A 23,355-nucleotide genomic window follows, 5' to 3' on the forward strand; every position below is an offset into this window, starting at 1 on the left:
GAACAACAAGGCTCTCATATGGATTATGTATTGGCCTTGGTCCATTCATCTATTCAGGAAATTGTACCTTATGTTCACTGACCTGGTTTATGCCACATTATGTGTGATTTTGGAAGGTTCTCTGAAAAGACTTCATGTCTACCTTTCACTGCTTTCTTTTTTAACAGATGATCATTAAAATTTCTGCACTTTCTAAAAAATATACATTCAGTTATAACCTATGCCAGTCATAGGTCATAGGGTTAAGTGGTAAAATTGGCACGTGCGTAGTGGTCCCTAGTGCGAAGAGTAAAAAAGCATTTGTCTCTCCTGCTGACTGTTGCTGGTATTTTGTAATAATAAATGTTTATGACAGTCTTTTCAGTCATATCCATCAGAAAGCCAGAAAGGAAAGGATAGTTGGACTGAATTGTTTGTGTGTGTGTGTGTGTGTGTGTGTGTGTGTGTGTGTGTGTGTGCCAGATAAAATGCTTTATTCAGTAAGAATTCAAAATGACTCTCTGGTCCATAAAATCACAATGTCTGTGAATCACCTTGAGATTCCTTTTCCTATTGTTTTTTCTACCAACACTGCCTACCTGAAACCTCAGCTAGAGGTTTTTGTGAATGTGTGAAGTATTGAATGAGTGAGCATTTATTTTACTATGCACGAAGCACTGAACTGAGTGCTAGGAGTGCAGAAAGAAAATTGAGACAGTCTTTGTGTTCAAAGAGCTCATGTCCTAATTGAAGGAAGCAGCACATAGAGGAGGGGTTAGCATCAGGAGGATGGAAAGGCCTGGGGGTCTTTAGGGCATAAGATGAATAGCAAGAACATAGTATCCTTCAGTGCATAAACAAAGCAAATGGTAAGGCCTGGCAGCTGTGGGATATAGTGGCAAAACAGATGGTAAGGCCTGATGCTCTTCCATCTTACTGGAATATTTGGAATTAGCAACTTCTTGCTTATTAAAGCAGAATGGCCATGTCTGCCCTACAGCTAAAGGTCTAGAGGGGCCTATGACCACTTTTTTGAGAAGGCAGAAATGAGATCAGGTGTTCAAGTAGAGGTGATGCTCAGTTCTCCTCACAGTGGGTGGGGATGAGTGGACCTGCTTCCTGGGGGGTGAGTGGGATTGTCAGGAAATTAGAGAAGAAAGAGAGGTTGCAGTGGAACAGAGAGTGGGCTTGTGCCCCCCCCACACACACACGCCCCGTCCCGACATTCTGTGACTGTGCTGCTTGTCCCTGTGTCCCAGTGAACTCTGGAGGAAGGGACAGAAAGGACCAGGGTGGGCCTAAGGAAGTGCTCTTTTCTCATACTTACTCAGGTATTTGTTGTTAACACTCCCTTCTCTTGTGTAATTTCCCCAGCATCCCACTCCATTTCTGAAGCTATACCCCAATAAATTTGTGATCTGGTCTGAAGCGCTTTATAGAAACCGTTAAAAGGGAATCTTGTCCCCTCTTCTTCCTCAGCTCCTGCCATATTGCAAGTAAAGGTTATTGGAAAGTTTGTTGCAGAATAGTAACATTTTTAAAAGTTCTTTCCTGCCCTACACCTTCTCCCTGTCACTGTATTTAGTGGTATAATTCTGTCATGGAAACTTAAGACTTTTAGCCATCTGTGATTAATTAAGCTCCCGCAGGTAAACTTGAGCTTCAGTGCCCTTACCATGGTTAGCCATAGATGGGTGGTAACACACACTCTGCAGCCGCAGCAACAGACCTTTCTTCCCCCCCCCCCCTTCCCCACTCTCAGCCCGGTTCACTTTCTTCAGAGAGCCAATTTACTTTTCTCTATTACAGTTTCTCTTTCTTTATCTTCTTTTGGATCTTGACACTTAATCCTTCACACTTATGCCCAGCTATCTTGTTACTTTTCTTGCCTCTAACTTACTCTTTTTCCATCTCTCTCCCACTCTTTGTCTTTTCTCTCTTTTCTTTTTTTCAATTTTATTTTTACTATGACCTTAGCAAATATCAATAAACATGAACTTTTTTTTTCAAAATTTTATGTGTGGATTGTATATTTGCAGATTATTGGAAATCTATTACATACACATTATATATTCCCATAGACAGCATACAACCATGAATTTCTTATGATGTACAGCTTTACATCCTTCTGCTCTCTTCTTTGTATTTTCTTTCTTTGCATCATTATTGTTATTTACCTGCTCCCTACCCATAACTCCTTCCCACCAAAAAAAAAAAACTCACGCAAAACAAATTCACCCCTTAGTACTGCCTTTTCTTTTTCGGTTCCTATCATCATTCTTACTACATGTTATCTTTCACCATTTTTAGTCTGCAAAGCAGTAAAATATTTGCTGAGAAAAACAATCACAGTAATAATAGAATAGAGCAGAATTTTGAGTGACCTCTTAGTTGAATGCACAGATTTACTCCTACCAGATGTGGTCCCCTAGTGTGACATCCATTAACACAAAATCGAAAAAAAGAAGAAACTAAAAATCAAGCTGAAAAAGATTCCTTTCTTTGCTGCTGTTGAGTGAAAACAGAAGAGAAGACAGTCTGCCCACTCTTAGTGAAATCCTCTTATTTTGGGAATGAGGAGTTCCATAGAAAGGGCAGCATTTGCTGTTTTGTTTTGTTTTTTCATGCTACTAGACTCAAAGACTCCCCAAGAAACTGGTCCGTGTACAAATACTTACAACACCAAAGGCTACAAGAATTACCCCAAATCTTGAGTCTTATCATCCCCTCAGGCTGATGATTTGTTCAAGAAGCACTCACAGGAAGCATGGGAGATATCATGGCCTGTGTGACGATCATCAGTGTGCTCTTCTTGGGTAAATTCATGACTTGCCCGCACCAGGGAAAGCCTGGTTAGAGTCCCAGACTCTAACCTGTGACACACTCCTTTGAACATTCACCAAATTCTACCTTCCAGGCAACAGACTGTACAGTAAGAGGAAGAACAACAGATGGACAAAGGTCTTCCGCTCCCTGGGCCTCAGCTTCCTCATCTGAGGGAGCTTAGTGCAGCAGATAGTGCTGGAGTGGGAGTCATGACAACCTAAAGTTTAAATCCTGGCCTAGTCCCTAGCTTTGTGACTTCGGGCAAATAAACATCAGCCTCATTTTTCTTTATCTGTAAAATGGGGGTAACAATAATACCATCCCTACAGAATTGTTGTAATGATTAAATGAAATATATATAAGTGCTTCTCAAACCTTAAAGTGCTATATAAATGCTACTTATTATTGGTAGCTATAAAATGATGAGTTGGACTGATTACTCTTTAAGTTCCCTTCCATTGTAATGTTCCTTCACTTTAGGTAGAAAGCATACTTGAAAAAACCAGCCTGCCTTCCAGAAGATTTATAAATACCAGGATCTAGTTCAGTAGACACAGAACTTCCACAAAACCTCTAGGAGCTAATAATCCAAGGAGGACAGCACTGATAGGTACAGGACAAGACACACGCAGAAAGTAGGACAGATATTGACTGCATATGTAAATTATTCATGTAAGCTCCGTGAAGGCAGGGACGATATCTTTTCTGTCTCCTGCAGCAGCTGTGTGCCCCGCACACAATGTACCACTACTCTTTGTTGAGTGATGCAATAAAATGAATATTTATAAGTTAAGTACATGATGTAGAATGGTGGAATGATTGCAGTTTGTGTGCTTTAGGTAGAATAAGAGGAATTTATACCTTCCCTTTGAAAAAAAATGAAGAGATCAGTTGGGGAAATAGGAGAGACAAAATGAGTAAGGGCCTCCTTGGGTAAGCCTTTGAAGCAGAGATTTTTAGGGCCTTGCTCCTGATTCAAGTCAGTGATTTGCCCTGCTTAGAGTGCTTTATTGGCCAGAGCATGGGCTCTGGCCCTCATTTATTAGGCCTTGGATGAAGTTTGTACTTTTGAAGGAAAAGTCGAAGGGTGGCTCCTGTGTTGAAGTCTTCACATAATCCCAGTGGTCAGTCATATTGCAGGGGGAAGGGGATTGTTGGAGATACGTGCATGGGGTGCTGGTTTCAGCCAGCTCCACCTCTTCCAGCCTTTCTCTTACCATACATGTGGGCACACTTAGAGCAATGCCATGGTGACCACCATTGTCATAGCCTCCCAAACTCTGTCCGTTTCTCAAATATGTAGAGAACTGAATCAAATTTATAAGAATACAAGTCATTCCCAAAGGATTTGAATAGACAGTTTTCAGAAGAAATCAAAGCTATCTGTAGTCATATGAAAAAATACTCTAAATCTCTATTGATTAGAGTAATGCAAATTAAAACAACTCTGATGTACCACCTCATATCTACCAGATTGGCTAACATGAGAGGAAAGGAAAATGACAAATGCTGGAGGGGATATGGGGAAATTGGGACACTAAAGCACTATTGATTTGGGAACTGATCCAACCATTCTGGAGAGCGATTTGGAACTATATGTGAAGGGCTATAAAGCCTTTGACTCAGCAAAACTATACTAGGTCTGTAATCCAAAGAGATTAAAAAAAAAAAGGAAAAAGACCTATATGTACAAAAATATTTATAGTAATCTTTTTGTGGTGGCAAAGAATTGGAAATTGAGGGGATGCCCATCAGCTGGGGAATGGCTGAACAAGTTGTGATATATGATTGTGATGAAATACTTTTGTGCTGTAAGAAATGATGAGCAGAATGATTTCAGAAAAACCTGGAAGGACTTACATGAACTGATGCAGAGTCAAGTAAGCAGAACCAAGAGAACATTGTACATAGCAATGGCAATATTGTATAATGATCAATTGTGAATGATTTAACTATTCTCAGCAATATAATGATCCAAGACAATTCCAAAGGACTTATGATGGAAAATGCCATCTATTCTCCTCCAGAGAAAGGCCTGATGGAATATGAATGCAGATTGAAGCATACTTTCTTAAAACTTTCTTTATTTTTTCTTGGGTTTTTTATTTTTGGTGGGGGATCTGAGTTTTATTTCACAGCATGACTAATGTGGACATATGTTTTTCATGACTACCCTTGTAGTCTATATCAGATTGCTTTCCTTCTCTTTGTGGGGGAGGGGAGAGAGAGAGAACATTTGGTACTCAGAATTTAAAAAAAAAACTTTATTTTTAACATCTAATGGGAAAAAACAAAATAGATTTTTTAAAAAGGTAAAAGGAACCTTTAGAGGTCATTTTGTGGTCCAACCCCCTGAATCAAAGAAAATTCTCCTGACCAAAATCACCAAAGTTCACTTTTCCCACCATGAAAACAACAGAAGGGTTAAGAAAGAAGTATTAGAGTCTGCACTCAGAGTCCCATCAGTTTTCTCTCTGGCGGTGAATACCATTTTTCATCATGAATCTTTTGGAATTGTCCTGGATCATTGTATTGATCCGAAGTCTTTCACAGTTGATTATCATTACAGTGTCGCTATTACTGTGTAAAAACAGAATTGGCCAAATGGGAAAACAGGACCAAATCCACTGAAAATAAGAACTCCTTAAAAAGTAGACTTGGCTAAATGGAGAAGAAGGACAAAAATTCACTGAAGAAAAGAACTCCTTAAAAAGCAGAATTGGCCAAATGGAAAGAGGTGCGAAAATCTCAATTCGTTAAAAACGAGGTTCATCTAATCCCTGCTCCTCCCATCCCTTCCTTCATGTTATATACTCTTCATCTCACCCCCTTCCTGTTTTCTAAATTGATATATTCCTTCTCTTTCTCCTCTTAAAACCTTCAGAACAGAACTAATCTACACCCCCCCGGCCAAGTTTTCTGTTCTTCATAATTAACTCCTCTATTACATTAAAGTTTTAAAGGGACACCTGGGTTTTCATTGCCTATTAGAATGTTAGCACTGTATCATCATATAATCCCTTTTAATTGCTCAGATAAATTTAGCTTTTTAGGTTTCACTTGAATCTTGTGTTTGCATTTCAAAGTTCTACTCAGCTCTTTTCTTTTCATTAGGAATTCTTGAACGTTCTCTCCTTCCATTAATGGTCAGTTTTTTTCCCTGTAGGATTATGCTCAACTTTGCGGAGTAAGTTATTCTTATTTATAAGCCTGTCATTTATCCTTTGGAATATTGTATTCCAAGAGGCAGCTTAGATGGTGCAGTGGATAGAGCTCTGGGCCTGGTGTCAAGAAGACTTGAATTCAAATCCATCCTCAGACTCTTACCATGTGACCATGGACAAGTCCTTTAACCTCTGTTAACCACAGTTCTTCATCTGTAAAATGAGGATGATAACAATACCTACCTTTCCAGGGTTGGTTGCTGCTACTCTCATTCACTTCGCTGGGCCCTACACTGGGTTTCTGACCACCCCGGGACTTTCTCATCGGGCTTATCCACTCGTTCTTGTTTCTGGCCAGTCGTTGGTCATGCTGAGAAGCTGCTATCTTGGTTTGCACTGCCTTGTCTGGCAGCCCCCTCTCCTGTTCTCTATGGGCTTCTGACTGACTTTTTATGTAGTTCTGGGGGAGAAGTCACTTACAGTGTCTCACTGGAATTCTTGAGCATTATTTAATCTGGTGCAATTTTTAGCTGTTTGCTAAAGTAGATAGTATGGGAGCTGTGATACCTGCCTCCATTCAGGCAATCTTCTTGGATGGAAATCCCAAAGTGATTTTCCTGAAGCACAGTCTGACCATCACTCTGGTAGGGAATGAGAGTGATGTCTTATCTCCTCATACCGTAATGACTCCTAATTATTTCTATTATTTCAGATACAGATTTTTCCATTTGGCATTGAAAGCACACATTCTAGTCTTTTCCTCCCTCTGTAGCCTTCTTACATATGATTTCTCTGCATGCCCTCTGTGGACCAGCCGCATTAGTCTACTCGTTGCCCCTCACACACGACGCTCCAGCTCCCATCTCTGTATCTTTTCATTGATTGTCCCCTCCATCCACCCCCACCCTAGTGCTTAGAATGTTGTCCTACCTTCTAGAATCCCAAGTTTCTTTCAAGAACTATCCCAAGCACCGCCTTCTACACAAAGGGCTTTCCTTATCTCCCCAAATGCTTCATATGTGCCTTGTGTGTACTTATATATGGACATGTTGTTTCTGCCATTGGAACATTGACTCCTCAAGGGCATAGGCTGTTTCACTTTTGTATCCCCAGTGCTTGGCATGTTGCCTGATGCCTAGCAAAACCTGAGTGTTTGTTTATTGATTGATTTCATGCAGAGAGAAAGGAAGCAGTATGTTATGTTCTGGAAACAATTACTAGTCCAGCTAATAATGCCTCTGAATATGATACAGAATATTTGAAGAGGAATAGTGTGAAATAAGGTTGAAGAGAAGAGTTGGAGTCAGGTTATAGAAGGCCTTTTATACTAGTCTAAGGAGTTTGCATTTTATCCTAGAAGAAATAAGGAGTGGCCAGGGGATTTTGAACAAGGAAGTGGCATGGTCATATTTTTTGCATTGAGAAGATTATCTTGTGAGCAGACGTACTTCAGGAAAACCTGGAAAGACTTGTATGGACTGATGCTGAGTGAAGTGAGCAGAATCAGGAAAACTTTGTACACAGTTACAGCCATGTTGTGGAATGACTAACTTTGATAGACTTAGTCCTTCTCAGTAACGCAAAAATCTAAGACGTCTCCAAAAGTCTCATGATGAAAAACGCTATCCGCATCCAAAGAAAGAACTATGGAATTTGAATGCAGATCAAAGCATACTGTTTGCTCTTTTTTTTTTCTTCTGTTTTGTTTTGTTTCCTCTTTCTGGTGGTTCCTCCTATTGATTCTAATTCTTCTTTACAACATGATTAATGTGAAAATATGTTTAATATCAGTGTATATGTAGAGCATGTATCAGATTGCACACCATCTTAAGGACGGAGGAGGGGAGGTAAGGGGAGAAAAATTTAAAACTCAAAAGCATATGGAAGTGATTGTTAAAAACTAAAAGTAAATTAATTTTTAAAAAAGAAATGAACATGATACTCTCAGAAAAACCTGAAAAGACTTACATGGGCACATGCGAAGTGAAATGTACTGTATACAAAGTAACAGCAATATTGTGAGATGATCACCTGTGAATGACTTAGTACAGCAATCCAAGACAACTGTGAAGGACTTACAATGAAAAATGTTCTTTATCCATCCCTAAAGAGGGTAATGGTGGTGTCTGAATACAGATTGAAGCATACTTTTCTTTTCTTTATTTATTTTTCTTGAGGGGTTTTTTTTTGGTCTATGTTTTCTTTCACAACATTAGTATTATGGGTATGTTTTGCATGGCTGCACATTTCTAGCCTCTGTGGAGTTGCTTGCCTTCTCAGTGCGGGGGGGAGGGGGGGATTTGGAACTCAGAGTTTTAAAAATGAATGTTGGAAATTGTTTTTACATGTAAGTGGGGAAAATAAAATACTAAACAAGAAAAAAAGAAAATTTAAAAAAACAAAAAGGAAGATTATCTTGACAATAGGTTATATCTTAGCAGGGCTTACTCTCCTTCAAGAATTCTATGGTTTAACCAAACTGGCCTTCTTGGTGCTCCTTAACTGCTGTCCCAGAATGCAATCCTTCCCCACTTGCACTTCTCAAAATACCTAATTTCCTTCAAAATTCAGCTCAAGGGCCACCTTCAACACGAAACCTTTCTTTATCCTGCCAGGTTCTAGTTCCCAGCCACCACTGCCCCCACTCCTCACCAGGGGGAAAGAGACAGAGAGAGAGAGAGAGAGAAAGAGAGAGAGAGAGAGAGATTACCTTGTATTTCTTTTGTATTCTGTGTACGTGTATGTGTTGTCTCCCCTTATAAGATGTAAATTCTTTGAAGGCAAGAGCTGTTTCATTCATTTTTATCTTTGTAATTCCAATACCTTGGGTTCCCAAACACTCAAGTATAGGGTCAGAGAGGCATAGCTGGACAGCAGTTCATTTAAAAATACCTGTGGGACTGCAAGCTTACTATGAGTTAACAGTTTGATGTGGCAGCCAAAAAAGCAAAGCTGACCGTAGAGCGTATTGATACAAGCACACTGTCTAAAGCAGTGGAGATGGCGGTTGTGTTATCTTCTGCTTTGATCAGACCTACCAGCAGTATCATGTCCAATTCTGGGTGACACATTTTAGCAGGAACCGTTGGTAAACTAAGGTATGTCTAGAAGAGGTAGAAAAGACTTGGATTTTGGCAAATGGGAATTGATTGAAAGAACTAGAGATGTTTAGCTTGAAGAAGAGAAGATTTGGTAGGGTCCAGGGACAGAATAGTTCATTATAGCTGTCTTCACATATTGGAGAGACTGTTATACACAAGAAGAGTCAGACTTATTCTGCTGGGCCCCAGAGAAAATGGGTGGGAGAAATAGAGGCTGCAAGGAAGCAGATTTCATTCACCTTAATATAGAGAAGAGCTATCCAGTGATGGAAGGAACTGCCTGATGAGTTATTGATTTCTCTGTCACTGGAGGTCTTTAAGAAGAGGTTAGTCATACAAACTGTCAGGAGTGTCATAGACCCCCCCCCCCACTTCCACATACTCTAAGGGAAGAAGAACTCAAGGGTCATATTTGGAGGAACAGTCTTAATCTGTTAGTCCACTTTTTGTAGTATTGCTTCTAACACAAACAGTTGGAATGAACTGAGCTGTTGGCATTGAGACCAGTGCTGGCAGCATCCCAGAGTAGCTGTGTAACACTTTTAATACCTTTTTCAGAATCCATCACTGAGAACAGCCCCAGAGACAGAGCTATTATACCAAGGCTTGGGGCTATGTCACTGGGCTGATGTGCTTAAGCGCGTAAATGCTGTTGTATTTTTACCCCATTAAGTACTCTCTTGTCAGGTTTAAAGGCCTCGCAGAGAGCTTGTCTCCTCTCTGACTTCCTGGTTTCCGTGTGGATTTGCTGCCTCCCTGTGTCGATTTAACACGACAGCAGTGTTTTCATCCTGGAAGTAATAGTGATTCTGTTTAGTTTAATGTTGCATTATTTTTAAAGCTGATCTTGCAGTCACATTCCTGATCTTCAGTAATTAGTGATGTTCTTACAGGATGTGAGTGTGAATTAAATGCCACCTCCCTGCCCGGACATCCCTTCACTTCTTCATCGGCATAGTCTTTCAACCTTCCAAGCTGAGCAGCATTTTCAGGACCTCAAGCTCTTATTTTATATCCATCTGTTGCAGTTGCAGCTTTTACCCATTATTATCCTAGTTTTAACAAAGAAGATGTTAAAAAAGCAAGTAGACTAGATCCTCACTTAACAACCAGCTTCCTATTTTTCCTTTTGATGCATCGTAAAATCCACAGAATATTAATCTCAACTGACAGAAAGCACCTTAAGGTTTGCAAAGTACTTCCCATATCTTATTTCATTTGATCCTTACAACAGCCTTGTGTAGTAGGTATTCCAGGTATTATCCCCATTTTACAAGTGAGGAAATTGAGGCTCCGAGACACTGAATGACTTTGGCCCTGATAGTATAGCCAGGAAGTGTCAAAGGACACATTTGAACCCAGGTCTCTCCTGACTCCAGGTCCATCCCTTTTTCCACCATACTACACTGCCTTTCTACTCCTATGGTAACAGATCAGGAAATGACTAGAATTTAAAGTGTCAGAGCTTGAAGGGGCCTTAGAAATCTATCATTTTTTAGAGAAACAGGTACAAGGAGGGAAGGTATAGACTTGGACAAGTCATCTAACCCTCAGGGCCCAGATGTATGTCTGTTCTGTCTCCAGGTTCACTAGGCAAATGTAACATATAAAAAGAAGTTTAGGAAGTCTGTTGGTTTAAATTTAGAGAAAGAGTGAAAGATCACATTAGTATGATGGAAAAATAATTGGTAAAATGAGAAAATCAAGGGATCACAATATCACACAATTGCAAAGGACCCTAGAAATCTTCTAGTCCCTGAGCAAGCAACCCTCTCCATGACTTACATAACACTTGGCTGACCATATCCTGCTTGACATTTTCCAGTATTGAGTAAATTCACTGGCTCCTGGGTTAGCCGAGTCTACTCTCAGGCAGCTCTGGTGCTTAAAAATTTTTCTCACATTCAGCTAATATCTGCCTCTTCAACTTGCACCTGCTGCTTTTAGTTCTGCATAACATTTAGAGCTAGAAAGAACCTCAGAGATTACATCCCATTTTACTGACAGGGAACCTGAGGCCAGTGAGGGTACTTGCCTTGCCGTGGGTAATAAGTAGCAGAACCAGAATTCAAACCCAAGTCCTAAAGAGAGAGATCATATGCCTCCTGTGTCATACAAGACATGGGCTTTTAGCAGAAGGCATAAGCCCATGCTTAGCATATAGATGTAATTAACAAGTAGCTGTTTTCCGTCCTGCTTGGGCTAATTTTTTCAGCAATTAGGGTATAGGGTGCTAATGAAGTCAATATACATAGACTTGATCCCCATCCGGGCAAGTAACTCTGGACAAAGAAAGTTTTTTTCAGGCTACAAGCCCCTCCCCCTCCTCATGCCACAAACTTATGCCACTTGACACAAGGAGAATTGGGTTAGAATTGTTCTGTGCAGAACCTGACTTCTCTCCAGAAAAACCAACATCCAGTGTACATTCGTATTGATAGGAAACTGAGTGTTATCTGGGAATTCAGTGAATCTGCCAATGTACTGTGCTGTCCTTTAAGAATAAATGACCATAATGCTAGCCTTCAAACTATTTGTTTTTTAAAAACACAAAAAAAATCGGGTTTACTTTTGCTTTAGAATAAGTTAGCTTCTTTAAATAGGGTCAGTTTTTCTTGCATCCTTCAGCAGAAGTGAAATTGTGCTTTGCTTTGGCCTTAACTGCCACGGTAGCTGTTAGAACCATCATGTGCTGTGGGTGCAGCTGAGAGATCAGAGCCGTGGTCAGAATTTTATGGTTTTATGGGTTTGAGAGAATTGTTGGCTCACAGCTTAAGAAAACTAAATGTGCATTTTACTTTGTAAACATTAATCTCTGTGTGATTTGTGCCCTTACTTTTTTCTGCATTTACTAAACCTTCAAAGTTGCCACTTCTTTCCATAATCACTCATCGTTGCTCTAAGAGGTGTTTTCTATTACTGTAATTTTTCATATTTACTGTTGACAGCATCCCTTACTTTACCATACTTTTCTCTAAATGTTTCTTCTTTCATCGACGTTATTACTGGCCATTCTGTTGAAAGTAGAACTGGGGAGTCAGTCCTTCTTCCCTGGAGAAGGCTGTGTTAGCTTGTGGTAAGACCAGGAATCTGCCCTTTCCAAATCTCTCCTAGCTTTGCCCTGCATGCTTCCTGACGCCTGAAGAAGCAGTGGAGCCATAAAGTAGCCCCATCTTCCTCAGGAAAATGGATGGAAGGGTGAAGATGCCCTTTGTAGGGGGTGTACTTGTGTGAAGCCCTGGCAGAGTCAGGGAGGGGCCGCACTAAATGGCTTACAAGCCTGTGATTCTAACGCTGCACTATTCTGCACCAGGTTAATAACCCGATGCTTTCTTTCCTCTAGTTGTTTCCTCTCTTTGCTGCTTGTGGCTGCTGTGGTTTGGAAAATCAAGCAAAGCTGTTGGGCTTCAAGGCGGAGAGAGGTAAGCCAGAGTCATCTAGCAGAAGATCACCCCTTAAAGGACAGTGGGACTTTTTTGTCGTTTGCTTTTATCTCTCCATGATAAATGATACACATATGACTTCATTAAAAAGACATCAGTATTTTCCTTCCCAACAACTTATGACCAAGAAGATTTTTATTTGAGCTACAAAGGAAAGTCTTGAGTATAGCCTGAAGAATGAGGTTTAAGTTATCCTCAAGTTGCCTCATTCCTGAGACAGCATCATGTGGTTTTTGTTTATTTTTTCCTAAGGAATCAGGAGAGGAGAGTGTTTATGCGTTTTCTCCTCATTCAAATCCAGATTTCTTCTGTTCCCTCTAATTAATGGCCTTGTCAAATTCCTCAATGTGGCACAGAGATGACCGGGTTTGCATGTGCTTTGCCAATATAATACAAGCTTTAGTGGAGCTTGTGGGCCAAGTTGAGAAGGCTTCATGTACTGGACTGGTAACTGTGGATCAGTTGTGTGAAAACCAGCCCAAGGCTGGCTACCAGGGCTGCCTGGATTTCTTTTTTCAGCCTCAGCAGTTCATACATAGAGTTAGTCCACAGGGGCACAGAGGAGCTATGTTCTTCATCAATGGAAGGAGATACATATTGATGAAATATATGAGCCCTGAACACCTGTGCTTCAGGAGAGTTCCTCAGAGCTATGGAGAAACGCAACGGGGAAATATCATTTACATCAGAGTATGATTTTTTGTTGGGCATAGACACAGTCACCATCACTAAGGAATAGAATGCTAGTGGACTTAGAATAAACCAGAATAAAAATTCACCAGAAAGTCAGTGAGTCCTTAATAAAATAGCACACAAGAGATTTGTTAAAGATTTTCAGGCTACTATTCATGGCTGGCCCTGAAGAATTTCTACATTGCCTTTCCAAGGACCCTGGCCTTTAGATGGGAACTTTATGTGCCTTGGACATTTGTTTTGCTTTATTATACTTATAAATGTTTTGACAATTAAAAAAATAAAATTTAATTAAAAATTAGTTTAAAAAGCAGTTATACCTCGATTGTAAAATGTAATCCTTTAACTATCATACATAGGGTTATTGCGAAGAAAACATACTGTAAACCTAAAATTTCTCTGTAGATGAATTGCTTCTTCTACCTCTCCCACCCTCCCTTCCACAATCCTTTTTCCTCTCCCCCTGCCCTCTTCCTTTCTCTTTTCCCTCCTTCCTCTTCCCCTTTCTTCTACCTTCCTCCTTCCCTCCCCCTTTCTTCTTTCTCCTTTCTTCTCTCTTTTTTCCCTCTATTGTTCCTTCCCTTCTCCTCCCCTCTTTTTGCCTCCTTCCTCTCTCCCTTCTCTTCTTCATCATCTTCCTCCTTTTTCCCTTCCTCATTTTATATATCTCCTTCTAACTCATCTGCAGCAGAACTTGGCAATAGGATATGTTTTCTGAATTCTGATCTCAATGAGAGGCTTTGAGTATAGTAGATGGAGAACTGGGCAAAGTCAGGAAGAGCTAGGTTCAATTATGCCTCTGATACATCCTGATTATGTGACCCTTGACAAATCACTTACTTCTTGACATCCCAAGCAACTCTCTAAGACTAAGTTGTACAACAGTTGCCAACCTGTCATGGGTAAAAGGGGTTTCTTTGTTCAGAATTCCCTGCACCCACTCTTCCCAATCTCTTTTTTATCGAGGAATCTTGAAGTCAGAAAATTCTTCCTAATATAGAACTGAAAATTTCCTTTATTATCAGCTTAAGTCCCTGCCTTTTGGCCTCTGAACATCTGTTCTTCAGCATCCATCTTTATAGCAGTATATATGTGGCCTCAGTGCTCATTTCATATTGCTTGATAACCCTAGTTCTTTTAGCTTTGCTTCTCAGATCTTACTTTTCAGCCTGAATGAGATGAGGCTCTTCTCTTGAATTTTAGACCAATAAAGTACATTATTGTTTTGTGCTTAAAATTTGTGTCTGAGAAAAATGAATTTTTACCTTCAAAAATGAAATCCTTTCTTTAAAAGCATTCAACAAAACTAAGCTTCTATCAATATACATTAGAAAAATTGGTCCACAATTTTCTTTCTCTATTTTGGTTCTTCGTGGTTTAGGCATCAGCACCATATTTGTGTCATAAAAAGAATTTGGTTGGATTCCTTCTTCTCCTGTTTTTCTAAATAATTTATATAGTATTGGAATTAATTGTTCTTTAAATGTTTGATAGAATTCACTTGTAAATCCATCTGGTCCTGGAGATTTTTTCCTAGGGAATTCATTGATGGTTTGTTCAATTTCTTTTTCTAAAATGAGGTTATTTAAGTATTTTATTTCCCCTTCTGTTAATCTGGGCAATTTATATTTTTGTAAATATTCATCCATTTCAATTAGATTGTCAGATTTATTGGCATATAGTTGGACAAAATAACTCCTAATTATTACTTTAATTTCTTCTTCATTGATGGTCAATTCACCCTTTTCATTTTTGATACTGGTAATTTGGTTTTCTTTATTTTTTATTTTTATTTTTATTTTTTGTCTTATACAAACAGCAATATTGTTTTAATAGCAACTTTGTACAACTAAGTAATTTTGACTATTTTTTCTTTTCTTTTTTTTATGTTTTTTTCTATATGCTTTTGAGTTGAAAATTTTTCTCCCTTTTCTTCCCCCCCCCCCCAAGACGGCGTACAATCTGATATAGGCTTTACATTTACATACCCATTAAACATATTTTCACATTAGTGAAGTTGTAAGTAAAAATTAAAACCAGTAGGAGGAACCATCAGAAAGATGAAACAAAACTCAACAGAAGGTAAAAATAAGTGATAGCGATTCGACTTCCATAGTTCTTTCTTTGGATGTGGACAGCATTTTCCATCCTGAGGCCTCTGGAGATGTCTTAGATCCTTGTAATGCTGAGAAGGGTTCAGTTTAACATTCTTAGTCATTGCATAACGTGGCTGTTATTGTGTACAAAGTCCTCTTGGTTCTGCTCACTTCACTCAGCATCAGACCATATAAGTCTTTCCAGGTTTTTCTGAAGTCAGCCTGTTCATCATTTCTTATAGCACAATAGTATTCCATTACATTCATATACCACAACTTGCTCAGCCATTCCCCAATTGATGGGCATCCTCTCAATTTCCAATTCTTTGCCACCACAAAAAGAGCTGCTATGAATATTTTTGTACATGTGGGTCCTTTTCCCATTTGTTTGATCTCTTTGGGATATAGCCCTAGAAGTGCTATGCTGGGTCAAAGGGTATGCACATTTTTGTAGCCCTTTGGCATAGTTCCAAATTGTTCTCCAAAATGGTTGGATCATTTCACAACTCCACCAACAATGTATTAGTGTTCCAATTTTCCCACATCCTCTCCAACATTTATCATTTTCCTCTTTTGTCATGTTGGCCAATCTGATAGGTGTGATGTGGTACCTCAGAGTTGTTTTGATTTGCATTTCTCTAATCAATAACGATTTAGAGCATTTTTTCATATGACTATAGATGGCTTTAATTTCTTCATCTGAGAACTGTCTGTTCATATCCTTTGACCATTTATCAATTGGGGAATGGCTTGTGTTCTTATAAATTTGTCTTAATTCTCTATATATTTTAGAAATGAGGCCTTTATCAGAGAGACTGGTTGTAAAAATTCTTTCCCAATTTTCTACCTTCCTTCTAATCTTAGTTGCATTGGCTTTGTTTGTGCAAAAACTTTTCAATTTAATGTAATCAAAATTATCCATTTTGCTTTTCATAATGTTCTCTATCTCCTGTTTGGTCATGAATTCTTCTGTTCTCCATAGATCTGATAGGTAAACTATTCCTTGTTCTCCCAGTTTACTTATGGTATCAGCCTTTATATCTAAGTCCTGAACCCATTTTGACTTTATTTTGGTATATGATGTGAGATTTGGGTCTATGCCTAGTTTCTGCCATACTCTTTTCCAGTTTTCCCAGCAGTTTTTTTCAAAGAGTGGGTTCTTATCCCAGAGGCTGGGGTCTTTGGGGGTTTTCTTTATTTTTTAAATCAAATTAACAAAGTTTTATATATTTTATTGTTTTTTTTAATAAAACCAGCTCTTGGTTTTGTTTTAGTTCAGTTTCATTTCAATTTTATTAATCTCTCCTTTGATCTTCAGAATTTCTAATTTGATGTTTGATTGGGGATTTTTAACTTGTTCTTTTTCTAGCTTTTTTGGTTGCATGCCCAATTCATTGATCTCCTCTTTCTCTATTTTATTCGTGTAAGTATTTAGAGATATAAAATTTCCTCTAAGTACTACTTTGGCTGTATCCCATAAATTTTTGTGTGTTGTCTCACTATTGTCATTCTCTTTGATGAAATTATTGATTGTTTCTATGATTTGTTGCTTGACCCACTCATTCTTTAGGATTAGATTATTTAGTTTCAAGCTAATTTTTAATCTGTCTTTCCATGGCTCTTTATTACACATTATTTTTATTGTATCATGATCTGAAAAGGATGCATTTAATATTTCTGCATTTTATTGTAAGGTTTTTATCCCCCAATATATGGTCAGTTTTTGTGTGGGTGCCATGTATCGCTGAGAAAAAGGTACATTCCTCTCTATTCCCGTTCACTTTTCTCCAGAGGTCTATCATATCTAACTTTTATAAGATTGTATTCATCTCCTTCTTTCTTGTCTATTTTGTGGTTAGATTTATCTAGTTCTAAGAGGGGGAGGTTAAGGTCCCCCACTAGTATAGTTTTGCTGTCTGTTTTTTCCTGTAACTCACTTAACTTCTCCTCAGAGAATTTGGATATATGTCTAGTACTGATATTATTTCATTGTCTATGGCAGGGCTTCTTAAACTTTTTCCACTCGTGAATTCTTCAGCACTTCTTAAACTATTGATTCTTGGTTGTAATCCAAGCTCCTTTACCTTCCAGAATATAATATTCTAAGCCCTCTGATCCTTGAATGTAGAATCTGGTAAGTCCTGTGTAATCCTGACTGTGGCTCTTTGATATTTAAATTGTTTCTTTCTGGCTGCTTGCAATATTTTCTCTTTTACCTAATAATCCTGGAATGTGGCTGCAATATTCCTCAGAGTTTTCTTTTTGGGATCTCTTTTAGGAGATGATCAGTGCATTTTTTCAGTGACTATTTTACCTTCTGGTTCTAGGATATCAGGGTAGTTTTCCTTTATAATTCCTCGATAATTTCTTGAGAGATGTTGTCCAGGCTCTCTTTTGATCATGGCTTTCAGGTAGTCCATTAATTCTTAAATTATCTCTCCTGGATCTGTTTTCCAGGTCATTTGTTTTTCCCAATGAGGTGTTTTACATTTTCTTCTATTTTTTCATTCTTTTGATTTTGTTGGACCAATTCTTGATGTCTCATAGAGTCATTAGCTTCCACTTGCCCAATTCTAATTTTTAAGGCATTATTTTCTTCAGTTAGCTTTTGTACCTCCTTTTCCATTTGGCCAATTCTACTTTTTAAGGAATTGTTTTCTTCAGTCAGTTTTTATCCTTCCTTTTCCAAGCTGCTGACTCTTTTTTTCCATAATTCTCTTGCATAACTCTCATTTCTTTTTCCAGCTTTTCTTCTACCTCTCTGATTTCTAAAATCCTTTTTGAGCTGAGGGTTCACATGTAGGCATTTTGACATTGTTGTCCTCTTCTGAGTTTGTGTGTTGTCATCGGAGTGCCTTTCTGTGGTCAGGATTTTTTTCTGTTTCTTGCTTACTTTTTTATACTATCTCATGGCTTTTAAAGTCGAGCTCTGTTCCTGGGGTATGGGGGAGCACTGTCCCAAGCTTCTATTGCTGGAGGCCAAGGGCCTGGTCACTGGCTTTCTGCGCTCAGGCTAGAGGCCTCACAGCTGGACTGCTGAGCCAGAACCACAGGGCCTCAGTTGCTGATCTGTGCTGTGGCTAAAAGCCTTCACTGGCTTGTCCATATACCATCTGTGCTGGGTTGCCCTAGTCTGTGCTCCCCTTCTACGCAAGTAGACCTTTCCTGAAGTCCCTCCAAGTTATCTTAAGCTGGAAAATTGTTTCACTCCGTCTTTTTGTAGGTTCTGTTGCTCAGAATGTGTTTAGAAGCTTCATTAAACATTGTTTCTGAGGGAAATGGGGAGAGCTCAGGCAGCTTCCTGGCTTTTCTCTGCCATCTTGGCTCCACCCCCCACCCCCCAAGTCAGCCTCAATATTGCTTCTAACAAAGAAAATTGAAAGATTTTTTTCAGAGACCTCACCATACCAAAAGAGCTGAGAAATACTAGTTCAAATAATGTTTGGTAGAGGAGAAAGGAAGGTTGATGGAGGTCATTTTGTTCCAGTAAAAGCATATACCTTGACCTCTGAGTCCGGAGAGATTTCCCACTTCAGAAATGAAGGACTTTCCTGCCTCAGAGAGTTGCTGTTCCAGCTGCTGTGTTCTAAGGCAAAGACAGTCTCCTATGCCAAGGACAAAACCTTTCCCTGTCAAGCAAAGATTTAGAGGGCATTTACTCAGAGGGAAAAAACAAAAACCTGGGCACCATTTGCAGCTGGCCATGTATGTATTTCCTACCACTTCTTCCAGGGCTGATTGCAGCTGGTCCAGTGATTTACACATTACATTTATTCAAGGACAAAGGGGTGAAATCTGTCTATATTGTGGTGTCTGAAACAGACTTACTTTTGCCAGTGCTTCTGGGGCACTATAGAATGGTCAGTCATAGCTGTCTTTCTTCTCTCTCATTTGTGCCTGAGAACATGAAAGGCTGATGGACAAGGGAAGCATTTATTTTAATGTCCACATTTGCCATAAAGAACAACAGATGTGAAGAATTCAAATAATTGTGAGTTAATCTTTCTAAAGCAATGCAGAATGAAGAAAGTTAAAGATCAACACGTGATTAAGCAACAAAGCTCAGATAAAAGGCATTAGTAATATTGGTACTAACTTGTCAAGCTCACATCTGTTCTTTCTCTTTTAGCAAATAGTGCATGAAACCTAAAGTTTCATAGTAAACTGTTACAATCCCTCTTTTATGCTGATTTGTTCGTCTATTTGGGGGAATTGTTTTTTATGGGGAATTCAGTTGTGAGTATATTGGAACCTGTTTCTGTCAGTAGGAACTGTGCCTCCTAGTTTTGTACCACTCTTTAGCCTTCACAAACTTCACCCACATCCTTGATGAAATGTTTGAAGAGAATAGAGCTGAGACCTTTGCAGAAACTGATGATGGTCAGATTCATTATCTGCTTTTTTCTAGTACCTACTTTTATTCCAGCAGTGAGACAGCTCATATGAATAAGTCAAGTTGTAGCTTGTCCCCTTGTTTGCAATGTCACCTTCTCATTTATTCTTTCTTCCAGTTTTATGTTGATTTTTATCTTTGTTCTTTTGGGTCAGTATACTACACTCAGCTGATTCTTACATGATTCCCACATCAGGAACCAGCCATTTCCTGTCCGTTAGGATATGGCCAGTTTTATTTTTTATGATGTGTTTGTTATATAGCACATCATAGCATTTTCTGACTTTTTTCTGAAATAAAGTATTCATGATGTATAGGTATGAGTCTTTGAAGTGGTTTATAAGTCTTATTTCTCAATCCTGATCCACATTTTCCAACCAACTTTTTGCCATCAACCTGCCTTTGAATTGAAGATAACTGATGTCAAGATATATATTGACTTGATTTAGAGAATCTTGTCAAGCTCTTTGTAAAATTTTTCTCTGTACTCTTGCTTCACAAGCTTCAGTTGTCTTCATGGTGGTTCTTTTGCTTATGCTTGTCATGAGCACTCCAAGACAGAATTACCACATGTTCCATGTAACTGTTTCCTGATTCCTTTGGTTACAGCTGTCTTGCTTCCCCTTCAAGGAGAATCCATGAGCCCTCATTTCATATAGTTGTACCTTCCTTTTTTCTTTTTGTTTATCAAGAGAATTTCATATAGTGCAGTTCTTCTAGTAGTATTTCAGTCCTTTGGTCATTGGATTAAATCTTGTATTTGGAGTACCTATGGTTAAGTTACAGATAGTCTGAAAACTGTTTGATCCTTAGCACTTTTTGCCCTTTTCCCCACCACTATAGAAATATTAGCGAGCCCCACAGGATTGAGTGCCCTTAAAAAATATTTTTTCTTAGTCTCTTGGCTTGCAATGACAAAGGATTCATCACCCAATATTTAGTTTACTGATGGTGAGTCTCTCTCTTACGTAGCTAAGTTCATCCTCAGACAGAAGACTTTCTCTGTTTCTGGGACACAAAGCCTCTTCCTCTTTTTTCTCCTCCTCTCCATCCCAAGCCTCTTCTTGATTACCCTTTTGTTCATTTTACTGTCCTCTCACTTACCCATCCTTTAAAGCCCCAGAGACATCTTTCTGATAACACTTATCACATTATGTTATTATCATCGTACTAGTCACCTCTTCTCCTATACCATAAGTTCTTTAACAGAGACTGTGTTTTCTTTATCTTTGTATTCTGCACAATGCCTTGCATTTAGTAGGCATTCATTAAATATTAGGTGAATAATGGTGAAAAAGCACCTAGCACATGACTTCAAATCCAATAGTATTTACTGAATTTAATTGAAGTATATTATATAGGACTAAAGGGAAAGGATTCAAAGAAAGATTTTTTTTTGTATAATAGAATTGAGGACAGGGTAGCAGGAGAGATCTTGTATAGGATAGAAAGGAGAGGGAAAGCAAAAGGAGGTGTTGTGAAGGGCAGTCAGCAAATCAGTTGACAGACATTTATGTGTTTGCTGCCAGTCTGGCTCTGTGCAGAGAACAGAAAGAAAGGCCTCAAGTAGCTTACTGCAGTAGACAAGAAGGAGTACAGATATAGGTGGAATGGAACAGAATAAAGAGATGAACATAGAAGTGTTATATAAGCTGGAATGAGGTGAGATGGCTAGAAGGGGTATTTGTAGGATGAAATGAGGAGGAGGAAGATGGGAGGATAAATACTTTAAAGGACAGAAGGAGTGAGAGATGCAGTAAAAGGAGAGGTTCTATTTAGGTCAGAACAGATGAGTCAGACTTAGAGTACCTAGTTTCTCCCTGTTTCCTTCTGCAGCTGCATTTCCAGGGTCCAGATTTTTTCTCTTTAGTAGTACTAGGATACATTCATATTGCATGGTATGCAGGAGAATGGTTACTGAAATGGTAATTCTTCTCTCCACCCGCACCCCACAGGCATAGTGTGTGCCTACTCTTTACCATCAACTTTATGTTACTTTTGAATTTTACAGCCATCTTATGGGTTTCATCCAAATTCAGCTTCAGAAAGACTAATTTCTGTTTAATGCTTTGGTTCAGAGGAAGGTAGAGATTAATTGCCCTATTATCTGTGGAGCCATACTTTTTATTCAAGGCCTTGTGGGACTAATGTGCTATTAGATCTGCAAAGACATTTGCAATCAGAACCCATCACTTGCATCGTGATCTTAGAATTTAAATCCCAGTGTCCTTCCAGCCCTCTTGGAGTGGTGCTGTGCACTCCTAAAGAGCAGACAGCTTCCTGAAGCAGGCATAGTTTTCTTTTCCCTGACCTTTTAGACCTTTTCTCATATTTAATTTCTTACTGAGATTTCCATTTCTCAGTAATTGGCAAAGTGTTGTACATAATTTTACTTACTATGATAACTTAGTTTTATTTTGGGGGAAGGGGAATTATCACTAATGGGAATTAGCGTATCACTTGGAGCACCTCTGTGAATGTTCCGTAAGTTTCTCTAGGGACTTTCCAGGGGGAAAAAGTTGAAATAGCAATTGATTATAGCTCTTCTGAGACTGATTCTATTTGACTGCTGCCTAAGGGGAGTTTTCCCAGCTAAAGACTAGTGGTAAGCCTCAGCCCTTCCCTGGCAGAAGAGAGAGCAGTAGGATTCTAATGCATTTTCTCTAAGCTCTTGTGACAGCCCTGGGGTGGGTGCACACATAGTACCCAGACCAATTGGCCCAAGCCCAATCAATCAGACAGCTTCTATTAAGCTCCTGCCATGTCCTAGGCACAAAGATACAAAGAAAAAGAACAGAGCTTACATTTTGTCAGGGAGACAACATAGAAGTGTATACAAAATAAAGACTCAAGTAAATTGGGAAGGGAAATACTACTGCCTGATGACATCAAGGAAGGCTTCCTGGAGGAGCTGGTGTTCCAGCTGTTTCAGGGAAACATGGGGTTCTGAGCAGGGTTGGGGGCAGGGGTGGATGCTAGGTATGGGAGGTGGACCAGAGCAAAAGTTCAGAAAGAGCAAGGAGGCCAGTTTGACCAGATATATTGCTCTGGATGGCATTGCTGTAGAGATGATTATTAAACTCATGGGAGCTGAAGAAATCACTGAGAGAGACTGTGTAGAAGAGAACCCAGATGGAGCTTTGGGGCACACCCACTGTTAGGGGATATGATACGGCTAATCGTCCAGCAAAGAAGACCGAGAAGTAGTCAGACAAGTAAGAGGAGCACCAAGAGAGAGCAGTGTTTCTAGCCCAGAAGAGAGGTTTTTCAGGAGATCTATATCTTGTGGGGGGCTAGCTAGAGGGATTAAGTGGGCAGGGTGCTAGGCTGTTGCCAGCTGTCTTGACTTGTGTCTTGCCACTGGACTCTGATGACTTTGGAAGAGAGAGTGAGGCTGATGACTGCAACTCTGCCTCACTTAAATCCAGTTCACTCAGAAGTCAAGACATCACCTCATAATGTCATTGGTCTTCCTCTAGAATGAAGAACGAACGACAGTCTGAGTAGGTGGGGTCACATAACGGAGAGAGTGTGGAGTGAGGAATTAGAAGATCTGAAATTTGAATCTTGTCTTTACTACTTACTATAAATAATTCCTCCCATTTCAGTCCTTGAGGCTTGCAAAATGCCTTTCTCACAACAGCAATGTGAGATTAAATA

General features: G+C 39.3%; 1 protein-coding gene across 1 annotated transcript in view; it reads left to right on the top strand.

Moving 5' to 3' along the window:
- The window catches only part of ATRN (attractin), a 215,992-nt gene that overhangs the window by 172,436 nt on the left and 20,201 nt on the right, over positions 1–23,355 (top strand). Inside the window, 1 exon segment of the mRNA XM_078148561.1 lies at positions 12,414–12,492. Coding sequence (XP_078004687.1) covers positions 12,414–12,492 — 79 coding nt within the window.

This window comes from Phascolarctos cinereus, unplaced genomic scaffold, assembly GCF_003287225.1.
Source record: "Phascolarctos cinereus isolate Bilbo 61053 unplaced genomic scaffold, phaCin_HiC Scaffold_9;HRSCAF=440, whole genome shotgun sequence".
Classification (NCBI taxonomy): Eukaryota; Metazoa; Chordata; class Mammalia; order Diprotodontia; family Phascolarctidae; genus Phascolarctos; species Phascolarctos cinereus.